The sequence below is a fragment of the Petaurus breviceps genome, unplaced genomic scaffold (assembly GCF_028583685.1).
Source record: "Petaurus breviceps papuanus isolate PSGF00001 unplaced genomic scaffold, PetGlider_PUasm1.0 91133, whole genome shotgun sequence".
Taxonomy (NCBI): domain Eukaryota; kingdom Metazoa; phylum Chordata; class Mammalia; order Diprotodontia; family Petauridae; genus Petaurus; species Petaurus breviceps.
This window is the reverse complement of record NW_027187419.1, coordinates 87120244-87145375: the sequence shown is the minus strand read 5'-3', so window position 1 is coordinate 87145375 and position 25132 is coordinate 87120244. Positions and strand designations below refer to the sequence as shown.

Below are 25132 nucleotides of genomic sequence, written 5' to 3'. Positions count from 1 at the left end.
AATTCGGTCTTTCTGACTCCAGGCCCAGTACCGTGCCACCTAGCTGCCACCAGAAAAAAAAATTGTGCCTCCATTTTGGGGTTTTCTTGATGAAGATTACTGGAGTGGTTTGCCATTTTCTTCTCTGACTCATTTTACAGATAAGGAACTAAGGCAAACAGAGGTAAGTGACTTGCCCAGGGTCACACAGCTAGTAAGTATCTGAGGCCAGATTTAAACTCAGAAAGATGAGTTTTAACTCTGAAGGCCTTATGAAGAAAAAAGTTATCCATTCCCAAAAAAGAAGTGATGATATTTTAATACATATTGAAGCATACTTTTTTTACTTTATTTTTCTTGAGGGCTTTTTTTGTCTGTTTTCTTTCACAACATGACTATTACGGAAATGTTTTGCATGACTACACATGTATAACCTAAAAAAATAAATAAAATGGAAAAAAAACCCTTTATAATGCTAGGAGAAAAAAAAGAAGAGTCTTCCTAACTCCAACCCCGGCACTCTATCCACTAAACCACCTTGCTGCTGTAGGGACAGCATTCTGTCTCAATATCTAATTTTCCCCCCATCACTTATTCAAGGAACAAGTTTATAAAAGTGGTATTCTATAGGCATCATCATAGGCTTTATAATACAGGCAGTATGAACCAGTCACAAAGAACTCCATTCTAAAAGAATCATTGTTGTTGAATCCTTTTTTATGAAAAATAATTTAATAAAAGCTGGAAAGGACTTCAAAAGTCATATAGTTCACCTCTCTCATTTTACAAATGAAACTGAGATATAAAGAAATTAGATGATGTCCATGGTCACACAGGATTGGAAATCAGGTTCTCTGAGTGCAGAGCCAGTACTCCTTCCTCGATCCCATACTGCTTCTCATCATTTTGCACTGATATGATTACTAGCAGTTAATTCCTAGCACTTTATTTACAGCATCTAGATGGTACAGTGCATAGAGCACTGGAGCTAGAGTCAGGACCCAAATTCTGATTTCTGCATCAGATACTTAATAACTGTGTGACTGTGGGCAAGCCACTTATACTACATTCGGTTTTGTTTTTCTCTTCTGCCATATGGAAATAATAATATCCACCTTACAAAGTTTTTGTGAGAATCAAATGAGATCATATACATAAAATGCTTTGCTAATCTTAAAATGCTACCTAAATATAAGCTATTATTAATGGAAGGGCACAGTGGATGGAGTGACAGGCCTGGAGTCCAGAAGACTCATCTTTCTGAGTTCAAATCTGGCCTTAGACACTTAATTGGCTGTATGATCCCATGCAAATCACTTAAGCTAGTTTGCCAACATTTCCACATCTGTAAAATGGGCTGGAGAGGGAAATGGCAAGCTATTCTAGTATTTTGCCAAGATAATTCCAAATGGAGTCACAAAGAGTTGGACACGACTGAAAAACACAATTATTAATGGAAACTCGGGGTGGTGGTAGGTGGTTTGCAATGAATGCTTTATTAGGGGAAAAATCCAAATTGAGAATACCAAGGGGTTCTTTTATCTTAAATTTTCTCTTATATAAATAAGCTATAGATGTGTGCAGAAACTTTAAAGCTTCAAATTAGGTTTCTTCAAGGTAATTAGTATTTGTCACTAATCTGATAAAATAATTTTCAAATTAACACTTCTGGATATAATTTACTTAGTTCACAGAAATTCAAGACAACTGTATTCATGGTTCAAATTTAGCAATAATTGAATAAATGTAGGAATTAAGTTTTTAAAATTATGAATTTTTATAGTTTATTAAAACTTGAATCTGGGGGCCATCTTTAAATGTCAATATCTCTGATGTACAAGGCCTTGATCACAGAATTAATGAAAAAAACTTAGCATTCAGTTATATAAAATGACATTTATCCTTTGATCTTTTCCTTCTATTTATGCTCCACTTAAATACAGTTTAAGGAGCTTAAAAATTTATGGAAACAAACTGTGATTTTTCTAATAATTATTAGTCATAGTTTTCTATTGCCTCTCCAAATTCTCCCATTGGCTCTACCAAGAGAAAAATGTGATCTCGGCAAAAATTTAAGAATAGTATGTTTACTTTCACTTCATTTAGGAGGGCAGTAGCCCAGAATACATGTCTCAAGTCATGGTATTGGTGCTTATTCCTTTATTCTTTATTTTGGATCACCTTCAATCCATTCAATCATTTGTTTATCCTCTGGCGAAGCCTAAGGAAAATTTCTCCACAAATTAGTCGAAGAAGATCTTTCAAACTGGATGGGTGGAATCACGGATATAATGTTTCCATTCCCCTCAAAAAAAGAGAAAGTTTTCCATTGGCTCTACTAAGGAAAACTGGAATATGGGATAATACCTTAATTGTAATTAGCAACTAATAGAAAATGAAACCTTTAAAAAACTGATTGTTATTTTGTAAATAGTACCTTAATATGGGGGTCTTGAAAATATGAAAAAGGAGTATTTAAGCTTAGGTTTTCTACAACTGTAACTAATTTACTTCACTGAAAAAAATAATTAAAAATAAAAAAGTCAAAGTAGTTGAAGGGGAAAAAAAGCTAGAACTTTTTTTTTGTTAATAACCTCATGACCATCTGCAGCATGCAAACATTCTGCTGTTATTTAATCACATTATTCTTATCTTGACTCCTTCTTTACCTTCTATGATGCAGCTTCTAATACATAAACCTAGATAAATGATAGTGAGAAGAATAGTTGGCGGATGTGAAATGTCAGCCTTACAAATAAAAATGTAATTTAAAAGCTTCAGGAAAATAGAATACAGTCTTCATAAGAGCATACAAATAAGATGAAAATGCATGCACAGACCTTCTACTTAATATTCTTTCTTGGTGGAGGATTGTGGAAAAATGCACTAACATACTTATTACATAGCTGTGCTTGACTTTCAGCTTTTGCTGAAGTAATTTGGAGACTGAAGGAAATTTCAAATCATGGCACACGGGTTTCTTTTGTTGCTATTTCTTTTTTTATGAGTGAACCACTGTAGAAGACTGTCAAACCTGATTTCTCTTTTTAGATACCTCTTAGGGAATAAACCTAGAATTCCACACGAAGGCAGGGGAGACTACCTTTGAAAGTTTTTCTCGTGGGATTCCTGATTTCACTTTGTCATGGGGTTGATCAAAAGTTACATTAAGAGATATGTCATTTTTCCTTTTTTCACTCTCTTCCAGCATAGGAACATAGCCATGGACATTATCTGAAAAACAAAAACACCCTCTAAGATGTTAGCATAAAACTGTGTGAAAGGGTGAGATCAGAAACCAAAAAATCAAAATAATTCTGACTAGATAAATTAATTCACACTTTAAAATTGTAAGAAATGTGTAACATGCATTAAATAAATTACATGTTAAGCATTCTTATTTTTATAGAAGCTGTTAAAAATAATGTAACCACTCATAGATCCAGTTATATAAGTAACTGAATCTCTCAAAGACCCACATTTGTATAGAGTCTACCCAATCCAACAAGCATTTGTTTACCACCTTATGGGCTTCTCTATGTAAACCCTTGTGACTACATGCTGGGGATATAACAACTAAAATCTAGTCTTTACCCTCAGGAAATTTATACTGGAGGGGAGGTGGAGAGAATAGAGTGGTACAACATGTACACATAAAAGTAAAGGCAAGATAATTTGTTGAGAGAGAGCACTGACAACAAGGATGATCTGAAAAGGTTCCTCATAAGAAGTAGCTCCCAAGCTAAGCCTTGAAGGAAGTTAAAGATTGGAAAAACAGAAGATGTATAGGAAGTGAATTCCCAGCATGAGGGCAGTTGGACTAAGACTCAGAGACCAGAGATGAAATACTGAGTTTGGGTAACAGCAAGAAGGTCAGTCTTGCATGATGTGAAATAAATCTGATGTTAGGTTGGAGTTAGATGTGAAAGACTTGAAATGCCAAACTATACATATACACATGTATGCACCCACACATATACATACACACATACTTTTAATATCTTTTACTTAATATATATGCATATATATAAATCTATATTAAATAAATAGACATATTAAGTATAGCCATCTACCGTCACTTCAATTAGAAGGGCAGTAGCAAAGATTCATGTTTTCATATATATATACATATATATATACACACACACATACATATATACATATGTATGCCTATATTTATATACTCATATATACATATGCACTCATATACACACAATTATATATACATACATGGACACACACACATGTACTTAGGATTTATTTGTATACAAATGTGAAAGCTTATGAGATCATCAAGAGGGTATATAAAGAAAGAAGAGAAGGGAGATTGAGGAATATGGGTGATAATTCACCAAAGAACACTAGGAAAAGCAGTTAGACAGATGAGAGGAGATCAGTGTTTAAAGTATGAAGGAGACAGAGAATATGATATATATGTATACCAGATTTAAATATATATGTACACACACAAACATATGTATATATACATGCATATATGTAGAAACATTTGAAAATTCTAGAGTACTAAGAGAGTGAAAGGGTAAATCTACTCTTTAGAGAACTCAGGCCATCTATCAGGGCTTCAAATGCTCTTTTCTTAAATGTCAATAATAAAAATGTGAATATTTTGTACCATGGTCATCAAAATATCAAAACTTTGTAGCAAACTGGGAGAAAGAATCACAACTTCCACCTTTCTTTCCTCTAAGGAGCTCAAGAAAGATAAAAACAATTAACATTGACATACCTCTGCTGGAATTCACAAGAAGTAACTGTGATTTTAACTTGTCAATAATACTTTGTTGAAGTGACAGCTGTTCCTGTTGTTCACGTATTCTCTGTTCATAGTTTTCAGTCTGCTGACATAAAAAAAAAGTTAGCCTGATATTTACTGACAGTCAAATAAAACATCTATGATAGTCTAGCTCCATTCAAATAATTGTAATTGGATATGGTCTAAATTTTTATTTTCCTAAAATTTTATTCAGTATATCTAGCTAGCACTTCGCTTCAGAGATATGCCTCTAAAATCATCACCCGTAACTGTGACTAAGTTATTACAAGCCACCCATATTTAAAGGAAGGAGAATATTTCAAACACAAATTTAGCTATGATGAGTTCGAAATAAGGTTCCTTGGTCCTTTAAAGTTGATATTGAACATCTGGAAATACCTAAGTTCATTCCTAATAATAATGATCTATATAAATCCTTCATTTACTTCAAGGATCCTTGTTTTCATTAGTGTGGGAATACTCTTCACCAAATTGGACTGCAATCCTTTCCTTCCTTAGTGGGTTCTTTTTGTGAGCTGCTATGGTCAACCCCCCTGCCATCTCCCCCTGCCCCCACAAAAAACCCTAAAACTTCAGGGAATTAGAATCCTTGATTTAAAGCTGTATGTTCGTTCATTTGTTCATTCGTTCGTTCGTTCGTTCCTTCCTTCCCTCCCTCCCTCACTAATCAAGCATTTATCAAGCACATACTCCTTGTCAAGCACTGTGCTAGGCAATGTGGCTAGTTTTCACAGAGTTTCTGTTCTTTTGTGGGGAAACAATATGTATGTAGACAATTAAAAATAAACTAAATACAAAGTAATTTGGAGACAAAGAGAGGATTACATTAGGTTTACTGCATTCAAGCCCAAGACAGTAGCAGAAATGAGAAAAAGCTGGTGGACTGATTGCCAAGTTCTGTTGGCTTTGTGACCTGGGACATATCATTTGTTTCTCTGGGGTTTAATCTGCAAAATAAGAGGTTCAGACTGGATACCCCCAATGTCCCATCTAGCTCTAAATCTATTTTCCTCAATATATGTCACCAAGAGCCACTGAGGTCATCTAGTCCAATCCCTTAATTTTGTAGATAAGGAATGGAGAGTACAGAGAAGTTGTGTTTCTCTAAGATTACAGAGGTGACAAGTGGCAGGACCAGAATTTGAACTTACTCCAAATCCAACATGCTTTCTAGTAACAGTACATACATTTATATCTTCCTGATCAGTCTTCTATTAATAAGTCTCTTTCCATATAGTCACGAACTATCAAATAGAAATAATTTCTAAAAAAATTATGTGTCCTTTAATATAATACAAAGTTAATTTTGAAAAAAAAATACTATTTGAACAAAAGCCCTTATGACCTTGTCTATTTACTTTTGTACAAAAGGAATAAAAATACAGAGCAAAGTTTCAAAATAGAAGAATCACAACTGAAGAGTTGTGAAAAAGCAATTTAACAAATTAAAAATTGCTTTATACAGACTTATTTTTCTTAAGGAACCTAAGTTTCAAGGGCGAGTGATAAAAGTCATTGCTAATTTCTGCTATTCTATTTACTTTATTATTCATATGGTATTTCCATAATATTCCCTTGTATTTTGACTTTAATTAATCCTGTTGCCTTTTAATGGCAATGGAAAGTTGAACAACATGTAGTTTTTGCTTTAGAGTAGGGCAGGTACCAGAAGACTACCCCAATTACCCCAACATGTGAAAATATTACATTAGTCATCAATTTTGGACAATGCCTTAAAATTTAATTGGGGAAATAATACTGGCAAACCCAAGCTCACAATGTTTATCGGTGGTAAGAAAACACTATTAGGTGAAAATAATATAATTCTAAAAGAAAAACATCTTTATCTGAGAACAAAAGATAAATAAGATGGTAGAAGTAAACAAACCAATAGTGACAAGAACCAGTCACACAGGATTCAAGAGGTCACTTGGATTGTCAATGACCTTCTAGCTTGCATCTTGGAGGCTGACTAAATGATGGGCTATTGTAGTCCTTTCTATAACACCATGGTGAAAATTACTTCAAGAAGATCATTATCAGCATTGTGAATATGTGAATATTTTGATTACTACCCATTTTATCTTTGGAGAAATAGTAAAAATAACTTCTAATTAAGCTCTAAACTGAATGAAGTTTTAATATTCTCAAAGACCCACTAGTCTGAGATTATATTTACATTTACACAGATATTGATAGTTTTTACATTGGTGGCATATTACTTTAAGAATCTAATCCTAGATTGTGTCATACATCTTTATTTTCTTTAAAATATGATATGTCTTGAACCCCAGAGAAACAAATGATATGTCTTGCTTAAAGTGCCTAGCACAGCGCCTTACACATAAAAGGCAATGAGTAAATAGTTGCTAAATGCATGAAAGGGCACAAAAACATTCAAGCAGTTTTCATTCTGGTGAATACTGGAATGAAATTCATGAGACCATTTGGTTTGTCCAACAGCTTGTATTCTCCAAGTCTAAAGCTAAGAAATGATCTAGTCAAACTCAAGGCCAAACTATCTAATGATACCTGGACTCACATCACAGTGTATCTCTGAACACGTGTAAGTTCTGAGAGTGTGAACTAGAGGAAGGAACCTGATGGTAACAATTTTTGTGAAAGCACTGAGGATATGTGGGGACACTGCCATCTGGGAAATCTGCAGTTTGTATCCTCAACATCTATTCTTGCTTAAAGAATAGTAGGGTTCCACATGGAATGAACCTTTCTTAAAGGAGTCTGAAACTCTAAGCAGCTATCTTTTAAGAAGATAAGAAAATATTCACAATGACCAGAAAGTTGCTAGTAAGGTTTAAATAAAGGTTTAGTTGGAAGAAAGAAGATCTAGATTTAAAATACTGGATCTGTTATTCAACTGCCATCAAGGTCTCAACTTCTTTCGTAACATAAGGGATGATCATTGCTAGGGCCCATACAACTCAAAATCCTGTTCTTTTTTACCTTTCAGGAGTAGGTATTGTTTCATTCTTCGTATCTGTACATTTAGTGCATTATTTTAGTTTCTGACATAGTATCCACTTCAATAAATGCTTGTTTATTGAATGAATCCTAATGTTTACAATGGTTGAGTAATTTGTTAAACAATCATTCAGTTCAATTAATAATAATGGCCAGGACAAGTATAAAAAATTTTCAAATCTTGACCAATTCTACATCTGCTGATACCTTGCTAAAACTTCTCTATGTCAACATCAGTCTACCAAAATAAGAGAAATGATCAATATTAACGTTAATTTTCCTTTATTAATCAAGCAGAAAATTAAGCCTCTGTTAAATAATTTTAGTCCTTTGGCCTTTGACACAAAACACTCTCCAGGATGTCAGTATTTAACATGTAAATATAAATGAATGATGCTTTGACAGGGAATCTTAAAGGGGTCAGTGAGTGCTACAAGTTGAAGAATTTTACCACTTTGTTCTGGTAGCCTGAATAATCATATATAAAATTAGGAACAATATTCTTCTTGCTACATTTTTTAGTCGCAAAGGTACTGGATCCATAACAGATGAATGTTGGCAGAAATTGCCAACAAAACAGATTTTCGAAAGTAATTTGAGGAAAAAGTAAAGTCCATTTACTAGTAGGAATTAGAAAAAAAGGTCACAAGGTGATAAGTGAATGAAGATTAAGTTTGAGGAAATAAGGATTGAAGTATAAGATTAATTATTCTGAAGGAGAAAACGAGATTCTTGTACTGTCTACTAAAAAAAAACAGATTCAAGAAGAAGGAGGAAGATTCAGAAAAAAAAAGGCAAGATAACTGATGACATGAATTTAGGAGGGGGAGACCACAAAAATATATTATACCTAAATGGAAAACTGTCAGTAGAATATAGCTCTTCTGTTACATTTGAAAACAATGAAACAACAAAGGTTGTCATTTATATGAGTATGTCTAGTATATGGATTAAAAAAAACAACAACAAAACCTGAAAATGTTACTCAGGTCAAATAATTGTTGCACTGTCAGTACATATTTTTAAAAATGCAATCCCAGAGTAAGTATACTCCAGCAACTATCAAAGACCCCATGAAGCAGAAAAATCACTAAACCAAATTGAAAATGTACAACAGCAATGTCTTGTCAACACTTCTGTACAGAGCACAGACATGACAGCTAAAACAGACAGAAGAGAAGATGCTTTTGACAGCCAGGGTGTGTGAATGATTCTTTGAGTCAGATGGCAGCAACAAGTTACCAACTAGAAGATCTGCATGACAACTAACCATCCATCTGTATCAAACACCATCTGGCCAAGATGACTCCGGCTTCTGTGTGTTTGACACGCCTCCCAATGCTGAAGACTAGCAAAACAAGTGGTCCACCCGCAGCTGAAGAAGTAAACAGGTATTACATAGTCCTGGTAGAAAATGGATTTGGGTGGCTGAACAAACTGTGGCACAGCAGAGTGCTGGAGTATTACTGCATCATTCAAAAACAAGGTTCAGGAATATAAAGAAATATGGAAAGACATGAAATTATGCAAAAAGGAAGAAAACAGAACTAGAAAAATAGCATATACATTTACTATGATTATAAAAAACCTTATATGCATACAGATGTAGGAGAGATCTGAATTAATAAGTTGCTGCTATTGGTGTATTAAAGCATTTTAAAAAGCAAATAATTCTTATGTAGTTAAGTTCTCCTCTTACTTTGTTTCTGTTTTGATTCTTTTAAAATTTTCAATTAAAAATAGTTTTTTTAAAGAGATAGAATGATGAATCCTGCATTCGATACAAAGTTTTGGGGTAACTCAATGAATGACCAGGGACAGCAGACCTGTCTGAAATTTCATAATTAAAGTATTCTACACATATACTAAGCTTTCCTTAAATGGAACAAAAAGTTTATCTTAATAACAGCTTCCAGTTCACATCATTAATCTCCAAGATTTTAGGATAGCACTCTCCAAACTGCCACGCAATTTTGGACACACAGCTGTACAAGCATTGCTGAATACGAATAAAATTAAAATGATGGTATGTTCTACAAGTTGAAATTTTTCCTCATCAGGGATACTGAATCGGCTTTCATTTTTTTATATGCTCTAAAACGAATACCTTAAAATTTCTATTAAGATACAAGCTCTTCAATATAACAAATGAGATTCTATCACTGAGGGTACAAGTCAAATAATTTCTCTTCTCATCATTTCTCACTCTCCCAAAACTGTTTTTAAATTTTAGAATCTTTTAAATTATTAGAAAATTGGCCACCCATTAACAAAGGGAGCTGAATCTTCATTATAAGATTTGCTTAGCTACTTAGAGACCCACAATATGAAGCTCCATGGCTCATGAAGGAACATAATTAAATAGTAATTATCTTATTGTATAGCATGTTAGACATATCAACTAATTAACTAACTGTCTCATCTTGACACTTCAGTGAGCTAAGCATCATATTCAATTTTACAGATGAGCAAACTGAAGAGAAGAAAAATGGAAAGAGATCATCCAAACCAAGATTACTACTCTAGTGCTTCTGGCTATGCAAGTCTACAGTAAACAATTATTTTCAGCTTCTTACCATGCCCCCATCCTATTAATCCATACATCAATACCAATTGTTGTTCAGTTGTTTTTTAGTCATGTCTGACTCTTCATGGCCCTATTAGGGATTTTCGTGGCAAACATACTAAAGTAGTTACCATTTCCTTCTTCAGCTCATTTTTACAGATGAGGAAACTGAGGCAAACAAGGTTAAGTGACTTGCTTTGGGTCCCCCACGTAGTAAGTGTCTGAGGCCAGGAAGATAAGTCTTCTTGACTCCAAGCAGGGTACTCTATCCGCTATACCACCAGGGTGCCCTCAATAAACCAATAAGCATTTATTTAAGTGCCTTCTATGTGACAGGTGAGAGGCAGTGTTTTATAATGGATAATTATCTAAGCTCAGAATTAGGAAAATCTACTTTCAAGTATTGCCCCTGACAGTTACTGACTGTGTGACCCTGGGAATTCACCTAACATCTCTCAGTCTCTCTGGCAGCTACTTCTCTAAGGCTAAGTTGCATAGCAGATGCTGGTTTTCATCAGGAGAGGCAATTTCCTCAGTGGGAGTTCCCTATACCAATACAATAACAAATCTGATTTTTTAAAAAGTACCAGGTGCTATGGATAAAAGAACTAAAAATAAAAATGAAATAGTCCCTGTTGTCAAAGAATTTATCAGGGGAGAGAACATCTATGTTTATATATACACACACGTATATGCATACACACAATAAGCATAAGGTAATTTTTTTGGAGGGGGAGGTACTAGCAGCTGGGGGAATCAAGAAAGGCTACGTATAGAAAATAGCTCTTGAGCTGAACTCTGAGGTAAACTAGGAAATTCTGAGAAGCAGAGGTAGGGAAAGAAAGTATTCTAGGCATGGGGTGGGGCAGCTATGCAAAGGCATGGGGGATAGAAGATGGGATAGATGTAGCAGCAATAGCAAGAAAGTTATTTTGGCTGGACTACAGAAAGTGTGAAGGAGAGGATAAGGTTGGAAAAGGAGACTGGAGCTAGGTTAAGAAGGGCTTTAAATGTAAAATAGAGGAATCTGTATTTGATTCTACCAGTAACCAGAAGCCACCAAAATTTTTTGAGCCGGGGAATAACAAGGTCAGTCCTGTGCTTTAGAAAAGTCACTTTGGAAGATGTATGGAAGATAGATTGGGGAATTACATGAGAAAATACCTGCAATGTGATCACAAACTACCTATACAATATTAGAGTGATCATACTTTCTCCACATGCCAAATTGGTATTCTGAGAAACTAATTTTATCTTACAAACAGTTTGCTAGTTCATTCTAAGTTTAAATAATTTACTCGGTTTCAATTAATTTCAGTAATTAATTTTAATGGTTTTACTATTCATATGGCACCTTTTACCATCTACTGTAGATAGCAAATGCTAAGTGTTCAACAAAAGTTGATGACTGGGGGCGGCTCTGTGGCACAGTTGGCCCTGGTGTCAGGAGGACCTGAGTTCAAATCTGGCCTCAGACACTTAACACTTACTAGCTGTGTGACCTTGGGCAAGTCACTTAACCCCAACTGCCCTGTCTTCCTCCCTCCAAAAAGACAAAAAAACAAAGGCGGATGACTGTCATTGAACATAGTCTTTATCTAGTCTTTCCCTTTCTGAATGTCCTCACTTTACACCCATATCTTTTCTTAGTCATCTCTCTCTAGTTTAGAGACATCTGAGATCCAGAAACCTTAGTTTAAAGGGCCAATATGATACCTTCATTTAACCAAGGGTGTTCCATCAAAAAAATATGGATGTTCAAAGCTTGGAGAGGAGACAAATAGGATTGAGGACTGAATATATGGTAAAATATGGCTGAGTAAAATTACAGTAGTAAACTGGATGAAGAAAGCTTTCATTTCATCTTTATAGTAGGGAAAATCACTGAGTGTGTGTGTGTGTGTGTGTGTGTGTGTGTGTGTGTGAGACTAGAAGCTATGGGTATCTCTCCTTAAACTGTCAAATTGTTCTATTTTTTAAAAAATAAAGCCTTTCTGTTTTACCAAGCAACCTATGTTTCTGTTGGATGTGAACCTCTAAAATGCTAATTGTAGCCTTTGGAAACGTGTGCCCTTATTTTAGAATCTGAGGTTGTTTTTTTCCCTTTGGGTCCTTGATTCCACTGCCAAAAAGACATGAGGGAAAAGGTAGTAGGGTTCATCTGAATTCTGTTCTTTCCCCAAATTAACAAGCAAGAATGATGTAAAGGGAAAAAAACAAACTAGAATTCTTGTTATGTTTTACATTATTGAGCCCTCTGCTTACTTCCCCCACTATCTCCTCTTTCACCCCTCTCTCTCTCACAGGAAGAAGTGAACCTTCTTGCCAAGGCAAAGCCGTCTCCATACAGTTACATACTGTCTTCTCTGGCAAATTCCCCTATCAACCCTACTTTATTATCAATCTTCAATATCTCCCTGATATCTACTTCCCTGCTGCCAACAAATATGTCCACATCTCCCCCATCATTAAAAAAACATCACTTCTTCTATCTACATTATCTATCATTTCTCCACCCTTTCTCTGATAAACTCCTTGAGAAAATCATTTATACTCACTGCCTCTACTTTCTCTCCTCCTGCTTGATCATAAACCTCCTATAGTCTCCTATATAGCTTCTGTCCTCATCATTCAATTGAAACTGACCTCTCCAAAGTTACCAATAACCTTTTTGAATGTCAAATCTGACGGCTTATTTTAATCCTTGTCTTAGAACTTTCTATAATCATTTGACATGGCTGATACCATGTTCTGAATTCTCTTTCCTCTCTAGTGTTTCATAACAGTTATCTCTCCTGGTTTTCCTCCCACCTACCTGACACCAATCATTTCTCCTCAATCTCCTTTGCTGTTTCTTTCCTCCTGCTCACAATAACTGTAGGTATCCCAAGGCTCTACACTGGACTCTTCTCTTCTCCCTTTGTACCCTCTCATTTAATGATCTTACCAGTTCCCATATGTTCAGTTGTCTCAATGCAAATAATTTTAGCCCTAACCTTTTGCCTGAGCTACAGCCTTACATTTCCAAAGGCTTTTTGGACTTCATAAACTGGATGTCCCATAGATATTTTAAACTCAAAATGTCTAAAATTGAATTCAACTTTCCACCCAAACCATTCCTTCTATCTTCTCTATTACTGCTGTCCATACCACCCTCCTCCCAGTCACCCAGGCTACTAAGAAAAGTTGCAATGTGCCTGTCCTACAAGGTTGCCATAAATCATGGCAAGTATATCCTCTTATAGATGGGAACTAGTAAATAGTACAATGAAGTAGACTTGGGACTGGTTAAGTAGCAAGTTCAAAAGAATAATGATTTATGGTTAAATGTCAACTTAGAAGGTATCTAGGAGGGTGCCCCTGGGATTTGCCCTTGGCCCTTTGTTAACTCAACATTTTTATCTGGGGTCAGGATGAAGATATACCTGGTATCCTTCCATATGACTCTAAGCATAAATAAATATACAGCATGACAGAATCTGGATCAAAAATGATCTTAACAGACTAGAATTTAATAAGATGTAACTGAATAAAGATAAACATATACTTAAACTGAAGGAATTGATTTTCACAAGTATAACACTGATTGATTCAAGATGGTGAAGATATGGCTGGATAGCAGTTCATCTGTAAAAGATCTGGGAATTTTACTAGACTTCAAGCTCACTAGGAGTCACAGGATCATATTTCTGGAGCTAGAAAAGACCCTTAGAGACCAACTATTCCAACTCCCACTTTTACTGATGAGGAAACTGAGACCCAGTGAGATTAAGTGACTTAAATAAGATCACACAGCTGGCAAGCATCAGAGGTAAGATTTGAACCCAGGTCTAGGAAGTCAAGACAGCTGGTATTAACTTTGTGCCAAGGCACTGTGCTGAGATTAGGGACACAAAGAAAGACAAGAAATAATGCAAGCCTTGTTCTCAAGGAGCTCACAGTTTAAGGGAGAAAGGAGATAATATGCAAACAACTATGTACAAACAATGACACAAACAGGATAAATTGGGGGGTAATCTCAGAGGGAAAGTACTATGATTGAGGACTGGAAGGATTTTATATTTGATTCTGGAGGTAATAAGAAGTTTATTGACTAAGGAAGTGACATGATCAGACCTGCACTTTAGGAAGATGAGTTTTGACAGCTGAGTGGAAGATGAACTGGAGTGGAAGAGATTGGGGTTGGGGATGGAGTGGGGAGAGAGAGACAGGAACCAACTACTGCAACATTCCAGGCATGAGGTAAAGAGCACTTGCATCAGGGTGGTAGAAATCAGAAGTAGTCAGAAGAAAGAAGGGAGAATATAAAAGATATGATATGAAGGTAGAAATGGCGGTAGTGAGCAAAGATGGGGGAGGAAGAAGTAAATCGCTATCAGCCTCCCTTATTGACCTCTGAAAGTCCAGAAAATATTGCCCCAGGAAAAACCCTGGAACAACTGAGCCAGCAGAAAGACAGGGTACAGCAGTCTCATAGCCCAGGAAGCTTGGCGGATTAACGGAAAAGGCCACTCTCACTCTGAGGGAGGAACAGTATAGGACGGGAGAAATCCTGGCAAGCCCCATATCAGCAAACCAGGGGGAAATCCTGAGCCCCAGGGTGGTGGAGCAGGCAAGCACCAACACCAGGAGCCTCAAGTACCTCCACAAAGGCAGAGAAATCAGTAGATACCAGCTCAAAAAACAACCCCATGTGGCAGCGTTCTCTAGCAGGCAAACCTCCTGGTGCTTCAGCACAAATCCAGGAAGCGCAACTCAGGAGGTGCAGCTCCAGGCTGGCAGACAACCTCCAGCAGCCAAACATTCAAAGTGCAAGGCCCAGGTGACCAGGAGCCAAACATTCGAGTGCAAGGCCTGGGGGAGCAGGCATCCCTCAGGGGCCAGACTCTGCACCCCTACCCAGAGAGCTCCAGAGTTGCTGACCCCAGCTCAGTACCCGGTAAGCTTCCAGATCCCTACAGTCTCCAGCTGCAAGCACCTGAGGCACCAGCACATAAAGCCAGTGACTAGGTCCTGGGCTCCTAGCACAAGAAGCTTGGGTCAGTGCCCCCTGTGGTCCAGCAAGAGAGATCAACTCTAAACCCAGGAATTAGGCAAACACCATGAGCAAAAAGGAGAAATGGACAATGATTATAGATTCTTATTATAGGGACAGGGAAGATCAAGACATAAATTCAGAAGAGGACAACACTGTCAATATACCCACTTCCAAAACCTCTAAGGGGAATATGAACTGGTCTCAAGCCCAAAAAGCCTTCTTGGAAGAGCTCAAGGATTTTAAAAGTCAAATGAAAGTGAGGGATGAAAAACTGAGAAAAGAAATGAGAGGTATCCAAGTGAGAGTCAATAGCTTGGAAAAGGAAAGACAAAAAATGACTGTAGAAAATAAATCCTTTAAAAATAGAATTGGCCAAATGGAAAAGGAGACACAAAAACTCACTGAAGAGAATTCCTTAAAAAGTAAAATAGGTCAAATGGAAAAGAAGGTACCAAATCTAATAGAAGAAAACAATTTGTTAAAAATTAGAATTGGGCAAGTGCTTCTAACTCTATGAGATATCAGGGATCAGTCAAAAAGAAACAAAAGAATAAAAAACAGAAAACATAAAATACCTCATTGGAAAAACCACTGACCTGGAAAACAGATCCAGTAGAGACAATTTAAAAATCATTGGTCTGCTTGAAAACCATGATGAAAAAAGAGCCTGGACATTATCCTTCAGGAAATGATCAAGGAAAACTACCCTGAGGTCCTAGAACTAGAAGGTAAAATAATCATCGAAAAGAATTCACCAATCACCTCCTGAAAGAGATCCCAAATTGAAAACGCCAAGGAATATCATAGCCAAATTCTGAAATTACCAGGTCAAAGAGAAAAACACTACAAACAGCCAGAAAGAAAAAAAAAATTTTAATATCATGGAACCACAGTCAGGGTTATGCAGGACCTTGCAGCTTCTACATTAAAAGAGCAGAGAGCATGGAACATGATATTCCATGAGGCAAAGGAGCATGGATTACAACCAAGAATCAACTACCCAGCAAAATTGAGCAGAATCTTTCAGGGGAGGAGATGGATGTTCAATGAAATTGGGGACTTCCAAACCTTCCTGATGAAAAGGCCAGAGCCCAGTGGAAAATTTGATCTCCAAATACAAGACAAGAGAAGCATAAAAAGATGAACAGGAAAGAGAAAAACATGTTATTCATAAGTGCAAATTGTTTACATTCCCTACAAGGGAAGATAATACTTGTAACTCTTGAGAACTGTATTGTTATTATGCCATTTAAAAAAGGTATACATAGACAGAAGTGTGGGTATGAGCTGACTTTGATGTGATGATAAAAAATCTAATTAAGTCATGAAAAGGGATTTTATTGGGAGAAGAGGAAAGGAGTAGGCAGACAAGGGTAAATTGCATGAAAAGGCACAAAAACCTTTTACAGTAGAGGGAAATAGGGGAGGGAGATAAGCATTATCTGAACCTTACTTTCATCAGATTTGGCTCAAAGAGTGAATAACATATTCAGGTATAGAAATTTAACTTACCCTATAGGAAGTAGGAGGGGAAAGGGGAAAGAAAAGGGAGGGGATGGATAGAAGGGAGGGAAGAAGAAGTAAGGGTAAAGTGGAAGAAAAGGGAGGGGGCTGACACAAGGAAGGACAGACTGAGGGAGGCAGTAGTCAAAATCAAACTCTAGTGAGGAGGAAAAGGGAGAAAGGAAAGAGAAAAGCATAAACAGGGGGGAAAATAGGATGCAAAGGCACAGACAGTAATCATAACTGTGAATGTGAATGGGATGAACTCTCCCATAAAATGGAAGAAAATAGCAGGATGGATTAAGAAACACATCTGAAGCAGAGGGATACACACAGAGTAAAGGTAAAAAGCTGTAGCAGAATATATTATGCTTCAGCTTAAATTAAAAAAGCAGGAGTAACAATCCTGACATTAAATTGAAAGGTTTTTGCACAAACAAAGCCAATGCAATCAAGATTAGAAGGGAAGCAGAAAGCTGGGACACAATTTTTACAACCAGTGTCTCTGATAAAGGCCTAATTTCTAAAATATATAGACAACTGAGTAAATTCATAAGAATACCAGTCATTCCCCAACTGATAAATGGTCAAAGGACATGAACAGGCAGTTTTCAGAGGAAGAAATTAATGTTCTCTATAGTCATATGAAAAAAATGCTCTCAATCAATGTTGATTAGAGAAATAAAAATCAAAATGACTCTGAGGTGCCATATCACACCTATCAGATTGGCTAACATGACAAAACAGGAAAATGATAAATGTTTGAGAGGATATGGGAAAACTAGACCACTAATGCATTGTTGGTCGAGTTGTGAACTGATCCAACCACTGTGGAGAGCAATTTGGAACTATGTCCAAAGGGCTAAAATCATGCATACTCTTTGACCCAGCAATATCACTTCTAGGCCTGTACCCCAAAGAGATTAAAAAATGGGGAAAGGACCCATATGTACAAAAATATTTATAGCAGCTCTTTTTGTGGTGGCAAAGTATTGGAAATTGAGGGGATGTCCATCAACTGGGGAATGGTTGAACAAGTTGTAAGATATGAATGTAATGTAATACCATTATGCTATAACAAATGATGACCCAGAAGACTTCAGAAAAACCTAGAAAGACATATATGAACTGATGCTGAGTGAAATGAGCAGAACCAGGAGAACATTATACACAGTAACAGCCACATTATGCAATGACTGACCTTTTCTCAGCAATGCAAGTATCTAAAACAACTCCAACAGACTCATGATGGAAAATGCTATCTACATCCAGAGAAAGAACTTTGGAGTATGAATACAGATGGAAGCATACTATTTGCTCTCTTTTTCTTTTGTTGTTTTGTTCCTTCTTTCTTGTGGTTCCTCCCATTAGTTCTAATTCTTCTTTAAATCATAACTAATGTGAAAATATGTTAATATGACTGTAGCAGTATAGTCTATATCAAATTGCATACCATCTTGGGGAAGGGAGAATATTCAAAACTCAAAATCTTATGGAAGTGAATGTTAAAAACTAAAAATAAATACATTAATTATATATATTTTTAAAAAAGAAACTGCATTACTTAGCAACTCATTTGATATGGTATGGAGTGAGAGAGATGAAAAATCAAGGATGATACTAAGGTTGTAAGCCTGGGTGACTGGGAAGATAGAGGTACTCTCAAGAGTAATAGGGAAGTTAGGAAGAACAAAAGATTTGGGTGAGAGATTAATGAGTTTAGTTTGGGATTCCAAATCCTATTCTCTATCCAATAAACCATGCCACGGTATAATAATGCATCTAAAAACACTAGTGGAATCTTAGGCTGCATTTTGAAGAATATAGTGTCCAGAAAGTTGGAAGCTTTAATTATGCTGTACTTTGCCCTGATAGACCACATCTAGGGTATTATGTCCAATTTTAGGGAACACATTTTAGGAAGGATATTGACAAATTGGAGAATATTCAGAGAAGAGTGACTAGGGTGATGAAACGTCTTACAATCATGCCATAAGGTTGGTTAAAGGAACAAGAGTTGTTTACCCTGAAGAGATTTAGGAGGGAATGTATGATCATAGGGTCATAGATTTAGAATGAAAGGGACCTCAGAGGCCATGTAGTCCAATTCTCTCATTTTACAAATGAGAAAACTGAAGCCCAGAGAGGTTAAATGATTTATCTGATGAACTAAATTCCTTTTAATTTGTGGTATAATCAAATGGAGTTCAGAATCAGCCCTTCTAGTAATACTTCAGACGCTCTGAGGCTGCTTCAATGGGAAGGAGTACACTGGTCAATATGTACCCCTACTTTCCTTGTTTCATGCTTTCTGTTGCCACAAAACAAAGAATAGAGATCACACTATCATAGATTTAGAGCTGGAAGAGACTGCCTTATTATTTATTATGTTCCTTAATAGACACTAACCCACCAAACTGGCCTTCTGATGCTCTTTATACAGGATAGTCTATCTTCTATCTTTGTATAAACTGTCCCCCTACAATGCACTTGACCCTGCCTCTTACAATTCCTTGTTTCCTTCAAATTTCAATTTACATGGCCTAACTCACTCCCTACATAAGATCTTTCCTAATTCCCTGAGCTGCTAGTGTGTCCCCTCCAAAATTTCCTTGTATATACTTTGTATGTGTTTTTCTATACTTTTAAGTGTAAAGCTTTCTACACTCAAAAGAATACAAATTCTTTGAAGGTAGAGATTATTTCATTTTGCATTTGTATCCTCAGTTCCTAGCACAGTGTTTGCCACACAGTAGCTGCTTTAATAAATGCTTGTTAATTGATTTAGTCAAAACTTTTTATTTGGCAAATCAAGAAAATGAGGTTCTTAAGCATATCCAGTGGACAGGATCACTTGTCAAGAAATCTTTTCAACAAAGTTGCACATATAGTTAGTAATTACTATTAGGTAAGATATCAATATATTATCACTAACAATTTACATTTATGCTGTTCTTTAACATTTGCAAACTGCTTTCCCTACCATGACCAGGTTAATAGGTAGTGTGTATGTCCGTCTGACAGATATGGAAACGGAAACTGAGATTCTGGGGTTATTGCTATTAAATTTTTGGAGGTTATATTTAAACTTGGGTACCCTGATTTAGTTTAACATGATTTCCACTACACTTGCCTTATTTTCTACAAGATATATCAGCCTCACCTCTGGCAGAGGAAGCTAAACTATGGTTTTGCTATCATTGCAGTAACCAAGCAGATATTAATGGAGATTCTTAACTTGGGCTTCATGGACTCCCAATGGGTCATAAATAGATTTCAGTGGGTCTGTGAATGGTTTTTTAAAATAACATTTTGGTAACTGTACTTCAATATTTGATTGTTTTGTAATTCTATACATTGTATTTGATGCATTTAAAAATATTCTGAAAAGGGGTCAAAGCTTCCAGCTAACTACTGCAAGGATCTAGTCACAAAAAAGGGCTAAGAATCAGTACACTAGATAAACTTGCTTATGCTTCTTTTTTCTTTGCTAATCAAACCTTAAGTAAAAGAAGCTCTTGGCTTAAATAATATATTATTATAAAACTTTTAAAAATTCAGTCTCAGAAGCAGTAATAATTTTATAAAGTTCTAGCAAGAAAAAAAACAACAAATAAACATTTTTTCCCAGATTGGAGAAAACAGCATAATACCTCTGGATTATTTTTTTAACAGCTTATAGAAGATTTTTTTTTTAAGGAACCACCTTTAAAAATGAGTATATCTTAGAGAGAAATAAAAAGAACATCTGGTTCTACCATGATAAGGGTCTGTCTCATCTCTCTCTAAGGAGATATCAAGTTCCCAAAGGGCAGAACTTGTGTTATACTTTTTTTGTGTTGCTCAAAGTAGGTATCATAATACCTTATATACTGTAAAATCATAACAATCTATACAGAATGACATACAGAAAGCATACTCTGATGTATGGTACTACTTTTAATTTAAAATAATTTTAAAATAGGTAATCACTAAACATAATTCAAGATGGAAAGTAGAATGGAAGATTTAAGCACCTTACAAATTTGAGTTGATTATTACACATTCCCCTCTATCTTATCCCCTTAAAAAAAGATATCTGTAGTGAAAGAAGTATTGACCTTGCTTTTTCTCAGTCAATGCTTTATTCTCCAAAGTTTGATGAAAATTCAGTCATTATAATTTGGTAACTTCAATTCTATTATTGCAACAACAGATGTGTATTGATTAAAATCAGAACCTAAGAATATATAACAAAAAAAGTCCTTCAGAAATCTTTTCTGTTTATAACAGAACAAAAAAAAAACTCCATGAAAATGCCTAAAGGCTGTGCATATATATGAGAACACAACACATGAAAAGCAATAATGGAAGTTTTGTTACTTGAAAAATTACTCAAAATCAATGTGGGTAGTGTATAGAATAGAAATAATACCTTCATCTAACTGTTAGCAGGTATTTTTAATGCTAGGGCTACAATGTGATAAAAATAATAAATATTATACTTGTATTTTTATTTATTATATATTTGAGTATTTGAGACCACCCCAGCTTTCAGAGAAAAATCAGAAAAAAAATTTTTTCCACTTATTTTATCTTCTTCTTCTTCTCAAACAGTATCTACTGAGAGCAACTCATTTTTTATACTTTATTTACTCTATTTTATACTTTAAATTTTGTTAAATACAAATTGCTTACTTTGAGCATAGGTAATTAAAATATTTCTATTTTATATATGAGGAAAATAACACACAGAGGTTAAATGATTTACAATGCTTACATTAAGTTTTAAGTTCCATAGTCTTTTGACTTAAAGTCCAGAACTTTTGAACCCTAAAGCCTACAGCTGATGTTATCAGAGGCTTGTTTCAGGGTAGATAAGGTAATAAATTAAAGGAATAGATAGTTATTTACCACTGTCTTTAGCAGGGGAAGAAAGTCCAGAAAACTAACTTCTCTATCCTGATCCAACTTTATCCTCCTTTCTCATCCTTTCTTACTCTGACCTCATTTGGATCAAGACCAGGGTGTCAGATTTCTTAATGTACATACAACTCTGTGCAAAGTAAAAACAGGAAGAGGGTAGGGTGTGACAATAGTTGTCAGGATTTTCTACCCCAGGACCAAAACTGATTAAGATGAAAATTTAAAATATAAATTTAAGTTTAAACACCATCTTTCAATCATTTTACAATAATCTTTTTTCTTTCTCTTAGGGCTTACATTTTCCATTGTACATGGCACCTAAGAATGAGGGAAATTGCTGAGACTGGAGAAATGTTAGGAGATGTTGATTCCAATTAATTTTGTCACTGTTCTTTTATAAATAGGAATGAGTCTTTCAAATATTGTTAATGAGTGATGGGCAGCAGACGAGAATACTTGAATAACACTCCATTTTAGAAGGAAAATATAAGGAAAAAGGAGTATTCATCAGAGATGGAACATTCTGCATCTAGTCCAATCCTTCATTTGACAGATAGGAAAACTGAGGTTGAGGGAGGTGAGTTGGCCTTCACTCCCTGCCAAAAGCCTGTTAGAAGAAATTAGGTTAGAACCCAGGTCTTCTGACCCTAATGGTTTAGAGCTCCTTCCAGAACACCACAATGCCTTTTTGGTAAATGTGTTTAAGAATGTGTTTCTCAAGTATTATCAGAATACTTGAGAGAAGTTAAATTACCTAAACTTTCATTAATTATTGAAGTGTCCCCTTAAGCAGTTTACCCTTATTATACTCTCACTGGGATAAAACTTGTTGGAAACTGATTGTGTATCTTTCAATAAACAGAAATTCATAATAAATTAAGCTACATGCTATTTTTAGGTTTGTATGGTCTTTCTGCCAAGCAAACAACAATGTAAACAAATAAAAAGTCAGTTAAGGCACTGATACTTTTTGACTTTTTCTTCTAAAAAAATTTTTCTTGTTTTACATTTCATCAATATTGCATATTTCCATTCCTAAATTTAAGAGTGACCATATTTTTGGTCATTCGTAAACATGTAACCCACAAACATTCCACATGATTAAATTTTTTTTAACACACCAAGCAAAAATGTCAAATTTCATGTCTTGGTTTATGTGCCTCTTTGATATTTCAAAAACTTTGTTCTCAGTGATTTCTACTTGTACCAAAAGTTCAGGAGAAAATAGTATACCACGATTTTCAAGAGGTGAGTTTCCAGAACAGCATCACATACCTTTTGTTGGAGTTCTTTTACAGCAGAATCTCTGTCCATGCATGCCTGACGGAAGGCTTCATAAGCTTTATTGAGCTGCTCTCCCATGTTTTTATCCATTCCTCTCTGTCCTGTAGCATCACTGAAAAGGATAGTGTCAATGACAAAGATCTAAAGGGAGGCAATTAAGAGAGAATTGAATCATTATTGAATACACACAATTTCATTGTATACTTTTCATATCTCTCTAATAAGGTTTATGGAGTATTCTGTAGCATGTAGTACTTATGATCTAGAAATCTGGCCAACGGTATTTTAAAAACCATGCATTTTCATGATTTTATAACATTGTTCACAAATAGCCAACAAACAAGGGGCATCTGAATTCACAAAGATATCACTTTGACCAGGCCACCTGAACCTAGAGAATGTGTTGGGCTATTTTATTCACATTACTCTACACAGTGCTTTTCAATAGAATAAAAAAAAAAAAGCACAACCGTGGTAGCAATGTGGGGAGGGATATCTTTTACTAAACGGACAGTTACTTCCACTTACAAGGTGAATTCTTGCTACACTGAAATTGGAGCAAAATTAAATAGATAATAAATGTTTGTAGATGGAGTTCATACTGTTGTTATCTCAGAGCAATTAAAATGTGTGAAAATGCTCTTATTTTAGCACAAAACCTAGGGAGGGCTGTTGTCAGATAGTACATTAAAAAAAATACATCCCTTCAGTCCTCTTCCCACACTAGCTCTCCAACCTCCCTGCTGCTTCGGTACTACAGGTTATATGGTTGGTAGAGGTAATTTGAGAATAGCCCTGTTTTGTACTATCAGTTTGCACAACAGCTCTAGCTGCCTGCCCTCCTTAGCAGAGGTCCACCTAATGGGTCTGATTCTCCTTTTCAGTTGGGAAGGACATAATCAAGGAGAAAGAGTCCTGTGTTAGCCATTCTTGTCACTGTACAAGTCAAATTTTTTTACCTCCTTAGAAACCCTCTATTATCTCAGGTTCTAATAGATTTTCCATTTTATCCTAACATCATTTAAGTCCTAGGAAAAAAAAAAAAAACATCATCTCACTTCAGGATATCAAGCGTAGTTAAGTAACCAATCAGTTATTCCATAACAGCAGTAAGATTATTTAACACTTGTAAATTATTATGATTTCACTCCCACCCAAGTAATTGAAGGCCCTTTAATATCAACTCATTTATCCTGTTTATCTACTGATTCACAGAGGGTAGTTCTTTTTAACAAACCGAAACATTTCAAGATTCACTGTCTTTAGCAGTGTCAAGCTGGTAGAAAGAGGCTTTGAAAACCTTAAAACATCTATAGGCAGTTTGGTGGCACAGTATAGACTGCTGTACTAATCCTACTCATGGTATGACCTTGGGCAAATCAGTTATCCTCTATCTGCTTCAGTTTCCTCATCTGTAAAAAACCACTAAGGACTGTTCTGTGGATAAAGTAAGTTAACAGTTGTAAAACATCTTGCAGACTTTAAAGTGCTGTGGAATACTAGCTATTTTTATCTATATGAATGTAAATTCTTAGGTCACTAGAGCAAAATTTTGATGATTACTCTAAAGAGCCCCTGACTATTAACATGTCCTAAAGAATGGCAAGTGGAGTGTAAAAAACAAACATCCACTATTTAGTCTATTACTGTATATGTGATGATATTGATTGAAATACACGTTTCAAGTTATATCAGACCAAAAAATGTAGTCATCCCTTAAGTAAGGTTCACATTTACTATAAAATTCAAAGCACATACTAAAAACTGACAAATCACCCCCAAGAATATTCTAGGGAGCCTTGGGATAGGTAGTCTTTAAACTGTATCATACAAATACCACTTCAAGAAGAAAACCATTGAACAGTTTCCTCATGGATGCATCCCATTTCCTCAAATGGGAAAAAAATGCCATAGAAACAAACTTCAGGTCAATGCAATTCAACAAATTATATATTTAATTCCTCTCACTCCAGAGAAAAGAATTGGGTGTTATATCAGCGACACTGACCATAAAAAGGAAAAAAAAAAAAAAAAGGAAACTGTCTCCAGGATGCAGCTAATTAAATTGGACAGATTTCAA

At 35.6% G+C, this 25132-nt stretch overlaps 1 protein-coding gene across 7 annotated transcripts in view; it reads right to left on the bottom strand.

Annotated features, from left to right (window-relative positions):
* Positions 1-25132, bottom strand: part of TANK (TRAF family member associated NFKB activator) — a 90329-nt gene that overhangs the window by 26928 nt on the left and 38269 nt on the right. For 5 of the 7 annotated variants that reach the window (XM_069079961.1, XM_069079960.1, XM_069079959.1 and 2 more), the window contains 3 exons: positions 23044-23193; positions 4727-4838; positions 3083-3213 (listed from right to left, as the gene is read on the bottom strand). In XM_069079961.1, the coding sequence (XP_068936062.1) occupies positions 3083-3213; positions 4727-4838; positions 23044-23142 (342 nt within the window). In that variant the 5' untranslated portion in view covers positions 23143-23193. The remainder of the gene's footprint in view (positions 1-3082; positions 3214-4726; positions 4839-23043; positions 23194-25132) is intronic. The other 2 variants (XM_069079958.1, XM_069079963.1) reach the window with 1 other exon arrangement.